The 14706-nt window shown below is 47.4% G+C and overlaps 1 protein-coding gene across 2 annotated transcripts in view; it reads left to right on the top strand.

The window, feature by feature from the left end:
* Window positions 1–14706, top strand: part of LOC129858184 (ecto-NOX disulfide-thiol exchanger 2-like) — a 419543-nt gene that overhangs the window by 337662 nt on the left and 67175 nt on the right. For both annotated transcript variants that reach the window (XM_055927210.1, XM_055927211.1), the window contains one exon: window positions 14110–14215. In XM_055927210.1, coding sequence (XP_055783185.1) covers window positions 14110–14215 — 106 coding nt within the window. The remainder of the gene's footprint in view (window positions 1–14109; window positions 14216–14706) is intronic.

The following is a 14706-nucleotide window of genomic DNA, read 5'->3' as shown; positions in this document are numbered from 1 at the left end:
ATTCAAGTATAGGTAGTTTTCTGTGTTCATTGTTTTGTCGTGTCTTTATTAAATTATGTATTCACAACCCGCTGCGCCTTGGTTCAATCACTACTCCTCCTTTTCGGTTGAAGAGGAGGACTACCGTTACAATTAGTGGGATAACACCATTATAAAAAGTGACTACAAATGTGATTATGCATGTAATGCTTTTATTATAAAGGTGAATTTTTATGGTGAAAATGATCTTATCCAAACTTGAAACTCACGCGCCGCTTATGAATGCCAGTTAGGCTCTAAACCCCTTGTAAAGTGGATTAATGTGCTTAATTTTAAGGAGTTATTTGGCCACTTTAGTTATGATACAAACCTTATCAAAACATATAAGCCTATGTGCTAGGCTATATGAGGTGTGCGACTATGATTAGAAAAAGACAGCAGTTTCTTATGCTGGGCATCATTCCCATCATGATAATATATAATTCACAAGTGATAGGCTAATATTGTCACCCATCAGAATATTCTTGATTTAATCTTGTCTTTAGATGTACTAAATAATATATATGTGAAATTTGTTTTGATTTAGAATGGACCGGTACCATGCACCTGTCTCGAAACAGGGGCAGCCGATGAAAATACTAGGCACTTAAATTGCGATTGGTGGACGCTTTCCCGTGGTTGATGTGCATAATATTAGGAAAGTTGAGAAATAAATATAGTAAGCCTTGCCTATTGAAACCTGATGGGATCCTCCTCTTTTTAGTAGAGGCCATCACTCTGTTTTCTTGCGCATTTTTATATCCTATAGAAATGATGCGCAACATAAGCTCACGGGCTCTAATGAAGTGTTTGATTAGATTTTTGAACACATTTGCATTGATGTCAGTTCCAACTGCAGAGTGATTAGAGGAACAATAGAGTGCTGAGTACTAGGCAGTTAGCGAGTCTAGTAGGCAATAACCATCAGCAGCATCAGAGCTTGGAGTAGCCTAATTACCATGACTAAACGTTCACGTGGAATTTGACTGGTGACCGCCGGTGTGGCAATAATACGGTCATCGCAACAGCCCTAGTAATAGTGTTATTATATGGTTCAAACCTCTAGTGAGTGAGTTACTTTTATGCCATTAATATCAAGCAAAACTTCTGAAGTCGGGAAGAACATTCTTAGAATTGCAAACAAAAATTATGATTGTAACGGTCCTGACCTGTTTTATGTTGTTTTGGTATGTGTTTATGGTCAGGGCGTGTGTTTTGGGTGGGCAGTCTATGTTTTGTATTTCTAGGTTGGTTTTTGTGTTCGGCCTGGTATGATTCTCAATTAGAGACAGGTGTGTATCGTTTGTCTCTAATTGAGAGTCATACTAAGGCAGCCAGGGTTTCACTGGGGTTTTGTGGGTGTTTGTTCCTGTGTCCACACATGGACGGTTGAAGGTTAGTCACGTTTGTTGTTTTGTAGTTTTGTAGTGTCTTGTTTGCTGTTTTCATTAAAAGATGGCTTATTTCCCTCAATCCGCATCTTGGTCCTATCCATGCTCCTCCTCGTCTAAGGGGGAGAACAACAATGACTACCTTTACAGAAACACCCACCATAACAGGACCAAGCGGATTGAGGAGAGAGAAAAGGAACTAAGGCACTGGACACAGGAGGAATGGTCTTGGGAGATCATGGACGGAAAGGGACCCTGGGGAAGGGTTGGAGAGAATCGCCGCTCTCGGGAGGAGAGGAAGGCAGCCACAGCCCAGGAGCGCTGGTATGAGGAGGCAGCACGTATGAGAGGCTGGAAGCCTGAGAGGCTCACCCAAAAATTTCTTGGGGGGGGGCTAAAGGGGGGTGTGGCGAAGCCGGGTTGGATACCTGAGCCAACTCCCCGGGCTTGCCGTGGAGTAAGAGGGCGTCGTACTGGTCAGACACCGTGTTATGCGGTAAAGCGCACGGTGTCCCCAGTACGCGTGCTTAGCCCAGTGCGGGCTATTCCACCTTGCCGCACTGGGAGGGCTAGGTTGGGCATCGAGCCGAGTGCCATGAAGCCGGCCCAACGTATCTGGTCTCCAGTACGTCTCCTCGGGCCGGCGTACATGGCACCAGCCTTACAGGTGGTGTCCCCGGTTCGCCTGCATAGGCCAGTGCGGGCTATTCCACCTCGCCGCACTGGCAGGGCTACGGGGACCATTCAACCTGGTAGGGTTGGGGAGGCTCGGTGCTCAAGAGCACGTGTCCTCCTTCACGGTCCGGTATATCCGGCGCCACCTTCCCACCCCAGCTCAGTACCACCAGTGCCTACACCACGCACCAGGCTTCCAGTGCATCTCCAGAGCCCTGTTCCTCTTCCACGCACTCTCCCTATGGTGCGTATCTCCAGCCCGGTACCTCCAGTTCCGGTACCACGCACCAGGCCTAGAGTGCGCCACGAGAGTCCAGTGTGCCCAGTTCCTGTTCCCCGCACTCGCCCTGAGGTGCGTGCCCTCAGCCCGGTACCTCCAGTTCCGGTACCACGCACCAGGCCTATAGTGCGTCTCAGCCGGCCAGAGTCTGCCGTCTGCCTAGCGCCAGAGCCGTCCTGCCATGACCTGCCGGAGCCGTCCTGCCATGACCTGCCGGAGCCGTCCTGCCATGACCTGCCGGAGCCGTCCTGCCATGACCTGCCGGAGCCGTCCTGCCATGACCTGCCGGAGCCGTCCTGCCATGACCTGCCGGAGCCGTCCTGCCATGACCTGCCGGAGCCGTCCAGCCAGGACCTGCCGGAGCCGTCCAGCCAGGACCTGCCGGAGCCGTCCAGCCAGGACCTGCCGGAGCCGTCCAGCCAGGACCTGCCGGAGTCCCTCAGCCAGGACCTGCCGGAGTCCCTCAGCCAGGACCTGCCGGAGTCCCTCAGCCAGGACCTGCCGGAGTCCCTCAGCCAGGACCTGCCGGAGTCCCTCAGCCAGGACCTGCCGGAGTCCCTCAGCCAGGACCTGCCGGAGTCCCTCAGCCAGGACCTGCCGGAGTCCCTCAGCCAGGACCTGCCGCCCCTTGTCCCGGTGCTGCCCCTTGTCCCGGTGCTGGTCCTTGTCCCGGTGCTGCCCCTTGTCCCGGTGCTGCCCCTTGTCCCGGTGCTGCCCCTTGTCCCGGTGCTGCCCCTTGTCCCGGTGCTGCCCCTTGTCCCGGTGCTGGCCGCTCATTTAGGGGATGTTAGTTTTAGGGTGGTCATTGGGAGGGGAAGACAGAAGCGGGGAGTGACTATGGTGGTGTGGGGACAGCGTCCAGAGCCGGAGCCACCACCGTGGTCAACTGCCCACCCAGACCCTCCCCTGGACTTTGTGCTGGTGCGCCCGGCGTTCGCACCTTGAGGGGGGGGTTCTGTAACGGTCCTGACCTGTTTTATGTTGTTTTGGTATGTGTTTATGGTCAGGGCGTGTGTTTTGGGTGGGCAGTCTATGTTTTGTATTTCTAGGTTGGTTTTTGTGTTCGGCCTGGTATGATTCTCAATTAGAGACAGGTGTGTATCGTTTGTCTCTAATTGAGAGTCATACTAAGGCAGCCAGGGTTTCACTGGGGTTTTGTGGGTGTTTGTTCCTGTGTCCACACATGGACGGTTGAAGGTTAGTCACGTTTGTTGTTTTGTAGTTTTGTAGTGTCTTGTTTGCTGTTTTCATTAAAAGATGGCTTATTTCCCTCAATCCGCATCTTGGTCCTATCCATGCTCCTCCTCGTCTAAGGGGGAGAACAACAATGACTACCTTTACAATGATATTGAAAGCAAAACACAAACCTCAAAGTATTGATCGCAAAACAAAACATTGCTTGGAAATAATGTTTACATTTGAAAGCAAATTAATTGCTTTCAGTGAATAGAATGTTATTAAATATGCAATTGAATAAAACACCTCCCTCCTTCCTGCACTTTCTCCTATTGGTTATGTTACCCTGGCCTTTGCTTCCTCTGCCTTTTTTTCCAGTCGGGAAATTCATTCCAGGCAGCACATTAAATCCAGCAATATAGCACTCTGCATTCAACTGCTGGTTTCCCTTTGAAGCTAAGCAGGGTTGGTCTTGTTCAGTCCCTGGTTGGGAGACCAGATATAGCTGGAAGGGGTCAAAAATAAATGTGTGAAAAGAATGTCAAATTTGGGGGAAAATATATATTTATTTCTTGGTAGTTTTTTTTGTGAGGTATGTGTTAAATCACTCCTTACCAAAGCAGACTGACAAGTCAGATTCAATTTAAATGCGCTAAGTGTTGTCTGTGGTAAAATGTCATGGACAGGTGGTTAGCAGTTATGAATAGCAACGGAGTCACAACACAACTGCCAATGGAAGAGAGTTGTAATGGATGTAAACAAGTTTTGAGTACTGTAACAAACTGAACAGCACATATTGTTCTTGACTGTGACTTTAAATTCACAGTTAGGATAATGTACACACACACAAACACACACAAACATGTCATGGCCTTTTATTTTTCAGCGCATGGAGTTGAAACGTGAAACTCTGAACCGTTTGAATATTCAGAACAGTACAGTACAATCCCCTGCAGATATATTAACATGCTAATGACACCAGAAATATACCTTTGAAGAATTAACAACTCATACTGAACTGGAAGTACCTCTGAGTGTGTTGATGCATATTAACAATACTGTGAATATTCAGTTTTTGTGATCCAGCAACACTTTTCCCGACAGAATAATCAACATGCTAATGATGATACCTGGAACTGAGCTCTTAACACAAATGCATCACCTTGTGTTGTAAAATGGGTTCATGACACAGGTTAACCATGTCATATCCTACTGTCAATGGACATCATCTCTGTTGTCACCAGGGCCAATCTTCTATTGTTCTACTGGACAGCATCTCTGTGGTCACCAGGGCCAATCTTCTATTGTTCTACTGGACAGCATCTCTGTTGTCACCAGGGCCAATCTTCTATTGTTCTACTGGACAGCATCTCTGTGGTCACCAGGGCCAATCTTCTATTGTTCTACTGGACAGCATCTCTGTTGTCACCAGGGCCAATCTTCTATTGTTCTACTGGACAGCATCTCTGTTGTCACCAGGGCCAATCTTCTATTGTTCTACTGGACAGCATCTCTGTTGTCACCAGGGCCAATCTTCTATTGTTCTACTGGACAGCATCTCTGTGGTCACCAGGGCCAATCTTCTATTGTTCTACTGGACAGCATCTCTGTTGTCACCAGGGCCAATCTTCTATTGTTCTACTGGACAGCATCTCTGTTGTCACCAGGGCCAATCTTCTATTGTTCTACTGGACAGCATCTCTGTTGTCACCAGGGCCAATCTTCTATTGTTCTACTGGACAGCATCTCTGTTGTCACCAGGGCCAATCTTCTATGTTCTCCTGGACAGCATCTCTGTTGTCACCAGGGCCAATCTTCTATTGTTCTACTGGACATTATCTCTGTGGTCACCAGGGCCAATCTTCTAGTGTTCTACTGGACAGTATCTCTGTGGTCACCAGGACCAATTTTCTATTGTTCTACTGGACATTATCTCTGTGGTCACCAGGGCCAATCTTCTAGTGTTCTACTGGACATTATCTCTGTGGTCACCAGGGCCAATCTTCTAGTGTTCTGCTGGACATTATCTCTGTGGTCACCAGGACCAATTTTCTATTGTTCTACTGGACAGTATCTCTGTGGTCACCAGGACCAATTTTCTATTATTCTACTGGACATTATCTCTGTGGTCACCAGGACGAATCTTCTATTGTTCTACTGGACATTATCTCTGTGGAAACCAGGACCAATATTCTATTGTTCTACTGGACATCATCTCTGTGGTCACCAGGACCAATCTGTGACTCAGACTTTAATATATTCTTTAGAGGAATAATACCGCTCTCTTATTGACAGGGAGTTTATTTATAGTGGCTGTGAAGGTCAATGTCTTTCGATGCTGCAGTGTGTGTATGTGTGTGTGTGTGCACGCGTGTATGTGTATCGAACAGAACAGTAGACCTGAGAGACTGCAGGAGCTTCACTGTCTGTCACAAACACAACACCTGTATTTTACCACAAATCCATATATCCATTAACCTGTTCAAACATCCATCTATCCATCCATCAATTTATAACTATCTGCTTATTTACAAACCAGTCATTCTCCCATTTATCCATCCATTTATTCAACCATACAAATACTTTCAAATAGTAGGCTATTTATAGGAAATTATTTGAAAATACTTTAAATAGAAGTAGTTGATTGGGGCCACATTATTTGAAAATACAAAAAAACACAGAAAATAAGTATTTAAATAACACAGAATCAAATACACATGTATGAGAACTCAGGTCTGACACAAACACACATACACATGGGCTGCTAGAAGCACAGTGGTCAATTTCAGTATAATGGTTTTGGGCTCACAGCAGTTATGCTCATGTCTCAGACCTCTCTAGGGAACATCTAGGTGTGACAGAATTTGTTAGGAAATGATGATTGTGTAACAGCTCCACCTTGACTGCCCCAAAGTGCTGATCTGGATGACAGAGACAGAGACAGAGACAGAGACAGAGACAGAGACAGAGACAGCTCTCTATCTACTGTCTCATCAGTGTAGAGACAGACTGCTGCTCTCTATCTACTGTCTCATCAGTGTAGAGACAGACTGCTGCTCTCTATCTACTGTCTCATCAGTGTAGAGACAGACTGCTGCTCTCTATCTACTGTCTCATCAGTGTAGAGACAGACTGCTGCTCTCTATCTACTGTCTCATCAGTGTAGAGACAGACTGCTGCTCTCTATCTACTGTCTCATCAGTGTAGAGACAGACTGCTGCTCTCTATCTACTGTCTCATCAGTGTAGAGACAGACTGCTGCTCTCTATCTACTGTCTCATCAGTGTAGAGAGAGACTGCTGCTCTATCTACTGTCATCAGTGTAGAGACAGACTGCTGCTCTCTATCTACTGTCTCATCAGTGTAGAGGCAGACTGATGCTCTCTTTCTACTGTCTCATCAGTGTAGAGGCAGACTGCTGCTCTCTATCTACTGTCTCATCAGTGTAGAGACAGACTGCTGCTCTCTATCTACTGCCTCATCAGTGTAGAGACAGACTGCTGCTCTCTATCTAATGTCTCATCAGTGTAGAGGCAGACTGCTGCTCTCTATCTACTGTCTCATCAGTGTAGAGGCAGACTGCTGCTCTCTATCTACTGTCTCATCAGTGTAGAGGCAGACTGATGCTCTCTATCTACTGTCTCAACAGTGTAGAGGCAGACTGATGCTCTCTATCTACTGTCTCATCAGTGTAGAGGCAGACTGCTGCTCTCTATCTGCTGCCTCATCAGTGTAGAGGCAGACTGCTGCTCTCTATCTGCTGCCTCAACATTGTAGAGGCAGACTGCTGCTCTCTATCTGCTGTCTCATCAGTGTAGAGGCAGACTGATGCTCTCTATCTACTGTCTCATCAGTGTAGAGACAGACTGCTGCTCTCTTTCTACTGTCTCATCAATGTAGAGGCAGACTGCTGCTCTCTATCTACTGTCTCATCAGTGTAGAGACAGACTGCTGCTCTCTATCTACTGTCTCATCAGTGTAGAGAGAGACTGTTGCTCTATCTACTGTCATCAGTGTAGAGACAGACTGCTGCTCTCTATCTACTGTCTCATCAGTGTAGAGACAGACTGATGCTCTCTATCTACTGTCTCAACAGTGTAGAGACAGACTGCTGCTCTCTATCTACTGTCTCATCAGTGTAGAGGCAGAATGCTGCTCTCTATCTACTGCCTCATCAGTGTAGAGACAGACTGCTGCTCTCTATCTACTGCCTCAACATTGTAGAGGCAGACTGCTGCTCTCTATCTGCTGTCTCATCAGTGTAGAGACAGACTGATGCTCTCTATCTACTGTCTCATCAGTGTAGAGGCAGACTGCTGCTCTCTATCTACTGCCTCATCAGTGTAGAGGCAGACTGCTGCTCTCTATCTACTGTCTCATCAGTGTAGAGGCAGACTGCTGCTCTCTATCTACTGCCTCGTCAGTGTAGAGGCAGACTGCTGCTCTCTATCTACTGTCTCATCAGTGTAGAGACAGACTGCTGCTCTCTATCTACTGTCTCATCAGTGTAGAGACAGACTGCTGCTCTATCTACTGTCTCATTAGTGTAGTGGCAGACTGCTGCTCTCTATCTACTATCATCTTTGTAGATGCATACTGCTGCTCTCTATCTACTGTCTCATCATTGTAGAGGCAGACTGCTGCTCTCTATCTACTGTCTCATCAGTGTAGAGACAGACTGCTGCTCTCTATCTACTGTCTCATCAGTGTAGAGACAGACTGCTGCTCTCTATCTACTGTCTCATCAGTGTAGAGACAGACTGCTGCTCTCTATCTACTGTCTCATCAGTGTAGAGAGAGACTGCTGCTCTATCTACTGTCATCAGTGTAGAGACAGACTGCTGCTCTCTATCTACTGTCTCATCAGTGTAGAGGCAGACTGCTGCTCTCTATCTAATGTCTCAACAGTGTAGAGACAGACTGCTGCTCTCTATCTACTGTCTCATCAGTGTAGAGACAGACTGCTGCTCTATCTACTGTCTCATCAGTGTAGAGGCAGACTGCTGCTCTCTATCTACTGCCTCATCAGTGTAGAGAGAGACTGCTGCTCTATCTACTGTCATCAGTGTAGAGACAGACTGCTGCTCTCTATCTACTGTCTCATCAGTGTAGAGACAGACTGCTGCTCTCTATCTACTGTCTCATCAGTGTAGAGGCAGACTGCTGCTCTCTATCTACTGTCTCATCAGTGTAGAGGCAGACTGCTGCTCTCTATCTACTGCCTCATCAGTGTAGAGACAGACTGCTGCTCTCTATCTACTGCCTCAACATTGTAGAGGCAGACTGCTGCTCTCTATCTGCTGTCTCATCAGTGTAGAGGCAGACTGCTGCTCTCTATCTACTGTCTCATCAGTGTAGAGGCAGACTGCTGCTCTCTATCTACTGCCTCATCAGTGTAGAGGCAGACTGCTGCTCTCTATCTACTGTCTCATCAGTGTAGAGGCAGACTGCTGCTCTCTATCTACTGTCTCATCAGTGTAGAGGCAGACTGCTGCTCTCTATCTACTGTCTCATCAGTGTAGAGGCAGACTGCTGCTCTCTATCTACTGTCTCATCAGTGTAGAGGCAGACTGCTGCTCTCTATCTACTGTCTCATTAGTGTAGTGGCAGACTGCTGCTCTCTATCTACTATCATCAGTGTAGAGGCAGACTGCTGCTCTCTATCTACTGTCTCATCAGTGTAGAGGCAGACTGCTGCTCTCTATCTACTGCCTCATCAGTGTAGAGGCAGACTGCTGCTCTCTATCTACTGTCTCATCAGTGTAGAGACAGACTGCTGCTCTCTATCTACTGTCTCATCAGTGTAGAGACAGACTGCTGCTCTATCTACTGCCTCATCAGTGTAGAGGCAGACTGCTGCTCTCTATCTACTGCCTCATCAGTGTAGAGACAGACTGCTGTTCTCTATCTACTGTCTCATCAGTGTAGAGGCAGACTGCTGCTCTCTATCTACTGTCTCATCAGTGTAGAGGCAGACTGCTGCTCTATCTACTGTCTCATCAGTGTAGAGGCAGTCTGCTGCTCTCTATCTACTGCCTCATCATTGTAGAGGCAGACTGCTGCTCTCTATCTACTGCCTCATCATTGTAGAGGCAGACTGCTGCTCTCTATCTACTGTCTCAACAGTGTAGAGACAGACTGCTGCTCTATCTACTGTCTCATCAGTGTAGAGGCAGACTGCTGCTCTCTATCTACTGTCTCATCAGTGTAGAGAGAGACTGCTGCTCTATCTACTGTCATCAGTGTAGAGACAGACTGCTGCTCTCTATCTACTGTCTCATTAGTGTAGAGACAGACTGCTGCTCTCTATCTAATGTCTCAACAGTGTAGAGACAGACTGCTGCTCTCTATCTACTGTCTCATCAGTGTAGAGACAGACTGCTGCTCTATCTACTGTCTCATCAGTGTAGAGGCAGACTGCTGCTCTCTATCTACTGCCTCATCAGTGTAGAGAGAGACTGCTGCTCTATCTACTGTCATCAGTGTAGAGACAGACTGCTGCTCTCTATCTACTGTCTCATCAGTGTAGAGACAGACTGCTGCTCTCTATCTACTGTCTCATCAGTGTAGAGGCAGACTGCTGCTCTCTATCTACTGTCTCATCAGTGTAGAGGCAGACTGCTGCTCTCTATCTACTGTCTCATCAGTGTAGAGGCAGACTGCTGCTCTCTATCTACTGTCTCATTAGTGTAGTGGCAGACTGCTGCTCTCTATCTACTATCATCAGTGTAGAGGCAGACTGCTGCTCTCTATCTACTGTCTCATCAGTGTAGAGGCAGACTGCTGCTCTCTATCTACTGCCTCATCAGTGTAGAGGCAGACTGCTGCTCTCTATCTACTGTCTCATCAGTGTAGAGACAGACTGCTGCTCTCTATCTACTGTCTCATCAGTGTAGAGACAGACTGCTGCTCTATTTACTGCCTCATCAGTGTAGAGGCAGACTGCTGCTCTCTATCTACTGCCTCATCAGTGTAGAGACAGACTGCTGTTCTCTATCTACTGTCTCATCAGTGTAGAGGCAGACTGCTGCTCTCTATCTACTGTCTCATCAGTGTAGAGGCAGACTGCTGCTCTATCTACTGTCTCATCAGTGTAGAGGCAGTCTGCTGCTCTCTATCTACTGCCTCATCATTGTAGAGGCAGACTGCTGCTCTCTATCTACTGTCTCAACAGTGTAGAGACAGACTGCTGCTCTCTATCTACTGTCTCATCAGTGTAGAGACAGACTGCTGCTCTATCTACTGTCTCATCAGTGTAGAGGCAGACTGCTGCTCTCTATCTACTGTCTCATCAGTGTAGAGAGAGACTGCTGCTCTATCTACTGTCATCAGTGTAGAGACAGACTGCTGCTCTCTATCTACTGTCTCATTAGTGTAGAGACAGACTGATGCTCTCTATCTACTGTCTCATCAGTGTAGAGTTAGACTGCTGCTCTCTATCTACTGTCTCATCAGTGTAGAGGCAGACTGCTGCTCTCTATCTACTGCCTCATCAGTGTAGAGACAGACTGCTGCTAACTATCTATCTCAACATTGTAGAGGCAGACTGCTGCTCTCTATCTACTGTCTCATCAGTGTAGAGACAGACTGCTGCTCTCTATCTACTGTCATCACTGTAGAGACAGTCTGCTGCTCTCTATCTACTGTCATTAGTGTAGAGACAGACTGCTGCTCTCTATCTACTGCCTCATCAGTGTAGAGGCAGACTGCTGCTCTCTATCTACTGTCTCATCAGTGTAGAGACAGACTGCTGCTCTCTATCTACTGTCTCATCAGTGTAGAGGCAGACTGCTGCTCTCTATCTACTGCCTCATCAGTGTAGAGGCAGACTGCTGCTCTCTATCTACTGCCTCATCAGTGTAGAGACAGACTGCTGCTCTCTATCTACTGTCTCATCAGTGTAGAGGCAGACTGCTGCTCTCTATCTACTGCCTCATCAGTGTAGAGGCAGACTGCTGCTCTCTATCTACTGCCTCATCAGTGTAGAGACAGACTGCTGCTCTCTATCTACTGCCTCATCAGTGTAGAGGCAGACTGCTGCTCTCTATCTACTGCCTCATCAGTGTAGAGACAGACTGCTGCTCTCTATCTACTGTCTCATCAGTGTAGAGGCAGACTGCTGCTCTCTATCTACTGCCTCATCAGTGTAGAGGCAGACTGCTGCTCTCTATCTACTGTCTCATTAGTGTAGTGGCAGACTGCTGCTCTCTATCTACTATCATCAGTGTAGAGGCAGACTGCTGCTCTCTATCTACTGTCTCATCAGTGTAGAGGCAGACTGCTGCTCTCTATCTACTGCCTCATCAGTGTAGAGGCAGACTGCTGCTCTCTATCTACTGTCTCATCAGTGTAGAGACAGACTGCTGCTCTCTATCTACTGCCTCATCAGTGTAGAGGCAGACTGCTGCTCTCTATCTACTGCCTCATCAGTGTAGAGACAGACTGCTGTTCTCTATCTACTGTCTCATCAGTGTAGAGGCAGACTGCTGCTCTCTATCTACTGCCTCATCAGTGTAGAGGCAGATTGCTGCTCTCTATCTACTGTCTCATCAGTGTAGAGACAGACTGCTGCTCTATCTACTGTCTCATCAGTGTAGAGGCAGTCTGCTGCTCTCTATCTACTGCCTCATCAGTGTAGAGGCAGACTGCTGCTCTCTATCTACTGTCTCATCATTGTAGAGGCAGACTGCTGCTCTCTATCTACTGTCTCAACAGTGTAGAGACAGACTGCTGCTCTCTATCTACTGTCTCATCAGTGTAGAGACAGACTGCTGCTCTATCTACTGTCTCATCAGTGTAGAGGCAGACTGCTGCTCTCTATCTACTGTCTCATCAGTGTAGAGAGAGACTGCTGCTCTATCTACTGTCATCAGTGTAGAGACAGACTGCTGCTCTCTATCTACTGTCTCATTAGTGTAGAGACAGACTGATGCTCTCTATCTACTGTCTCATCAGTGTAGAGTTAGACCGCTGCTCTCTATCTACTGTCTCATCAGTGTAGAGGCAGACTGCTGCTCTCTATCTACTGCCTCATCAGTGTAGAGACAGACTGCTGCTAACTATCTATCTCAACATTGTAGAGGCAGACTGCTGCTCTCTATCTACTGTCTCATCAGTGTAGAGACAGACTGCTGCTCTCTATCTACTGTCTCATCAGTGTAGAGACAGACTGCTGCTCTCTATCTACTGTCATCACTGTAGAGGCAGACTGCTGCTCTCTATCTACTGCCTCATCAGTGTAGAGACAGACTGCTGTTCTCTATCTACTGTCTCATCAGTGTAGAGGCAGACTGCTGCTCTCTATCTACTGCCTCATCAGTGTAGAGGCAGACTGCTGCTCTCTATCTACTGTCTCAACAGTGTAGAGGCAGACTGCTGCTCTCTATCTACTGTCTCATCATTGTAGAGGCAGACTGCTGCTCTCTATCTACTGTCTCATCAGTGTAGAGACAGTCTGCTGCTCTCTATCTACTGTCTCATCAGTGTAGAGACAGACTGCTGCTCTCTATCTACTGTCTCATCAGTGTAGAGACAGACTGCTGCTCTCTATCTACTGTCTCAGAAGTGTAGAGACAGACTGCTGCTCTCTATCTACTGTCATCAGTGTAGAGACAGACTGCTGCTCTCTATCTACTGTCATCAGTGTAGAGACAGACTGCTGCTCTCTATCTACTGCCTCATCAGTGTAGAGGCAGACTGCTGCTCTCTATCTACTGTCTCATCAGTGTAGAGACAGACTGCTGCTCTCTATCTACTGTCTCATCAGTGTAGAGGCAGACTGCTGCTCTCTATCTACTGCCTCATCAGTGTAGAGGCAGACTGCTGCTCTCTATCTACTGCCTCATCAGTGTAGAGACAGACTGCTGCTCTCTATCTACTGTCTCATCAGTGTAGAGGCAGACTGCTGCTCTCTATCTACTGCCTCATCAGTGTAGAGACAGACTGCTGCTCTCTATCTACTGCCTCATCAGTGTAGAGGCAGACTGCTGCTCTCTATCTACTGCCTCATCAGTGTAGAGACAGACTTCTGCTCTCTATCTACTGCCTCATCAGTGTAGAGGCAGACTGCTGCTCTCTATCTACTGCCTCATCAGTGTAGAGACAGACTGCTGCTCTCTATCTACTGTCTCATCAGTGTAGAGGCAGACTGCTGCTCTCTATCTACTGCCTCATCAGTGTAGAGGCAGACTGCTGCTCTCTATCTACTGTCTCATCAGTGTAGAGGCAGACTGCTGCTCTCTATCTACTGTCTCATCAGTGTAGAGGCAGACTGCTGCTCTCTATCTACTGTCTCGTCAGTGTAGAGACAGACTGCTGCTCTCTATCGACTGTCTCATCAGTGAGACTGCTGCTCTCTATCTACTGTCTCATCAGTGTAGAGACAGACTGCTGCTCTCTATCTACTCTGGGTAGAAGCTGCCCTTAGGGACAGGTCTAGGATCAGCATTTCTTCCATAGGTTTGTGCGTGCATACGCGACAGTGTAAAGCGTACTCCAGCCAGGCTACCCAGGAGGATTGTGTTCAGTATGAACATCCAGTGATAATCCTGTTTTGTTGTTTCCCTCCAGGAGATCAGAAACATGCAAAATGAAGAGCTGATGGGGATCAGACGAGAGGAGGAGATGGAGATGTCTGACGATGACATGGAGGATACACACGATCCTGACGACTCAGGTACACACACACACACACTACACACATACCATGCACACACACACTACACACATACCACACTACACACATACCACACACACACACACACACACACACACACACACACACACTACACACCTACCATGCACACACAACACACATACCACACGCACACACACACACGCACACACACACACACACACACACACACACACACACACACACACACACACACACACACACACACACACACACACACACACACACACACACACACACACACACACACACACACACACACACATACACACACACACACATGAGGGTAGCATTTTCTGAACTAAACTGACCAGACTCACCTCCAAGAACACATAAAACCTCACATAATTCTTCCCAAAAACAATGACCATTTATCTCAACCAGTGGCATATGGGATTTTTACTGTAGGTGAGCGCTAATATCGCCCCGTGATGAACAATACCCACTTTGTCAAAGGCAGGGAGGCAAAATAT

Source organism: Salvelinus fontinalis, chromosome 6 (genome assembly GCF_029448725.1).
Source record: "Salvelinus fontinalis isolate EN_2023a chromosome 6, ASM2944872v1, whole genome shotgun sequence".
NCBI classification, from domain to species: domain Eukaryota; kingdom Metazoa; phylum Chordata; class Actinopteri; order Salmoniformes; family Salmonidae; genus Salvelinus; species Salvelinus fontinalis.
The sequence above is the reverse complement of the archived record's forward strand: the minus strand, read 5'-3'. Positions and strand labels throughout refer to the sequence as shown.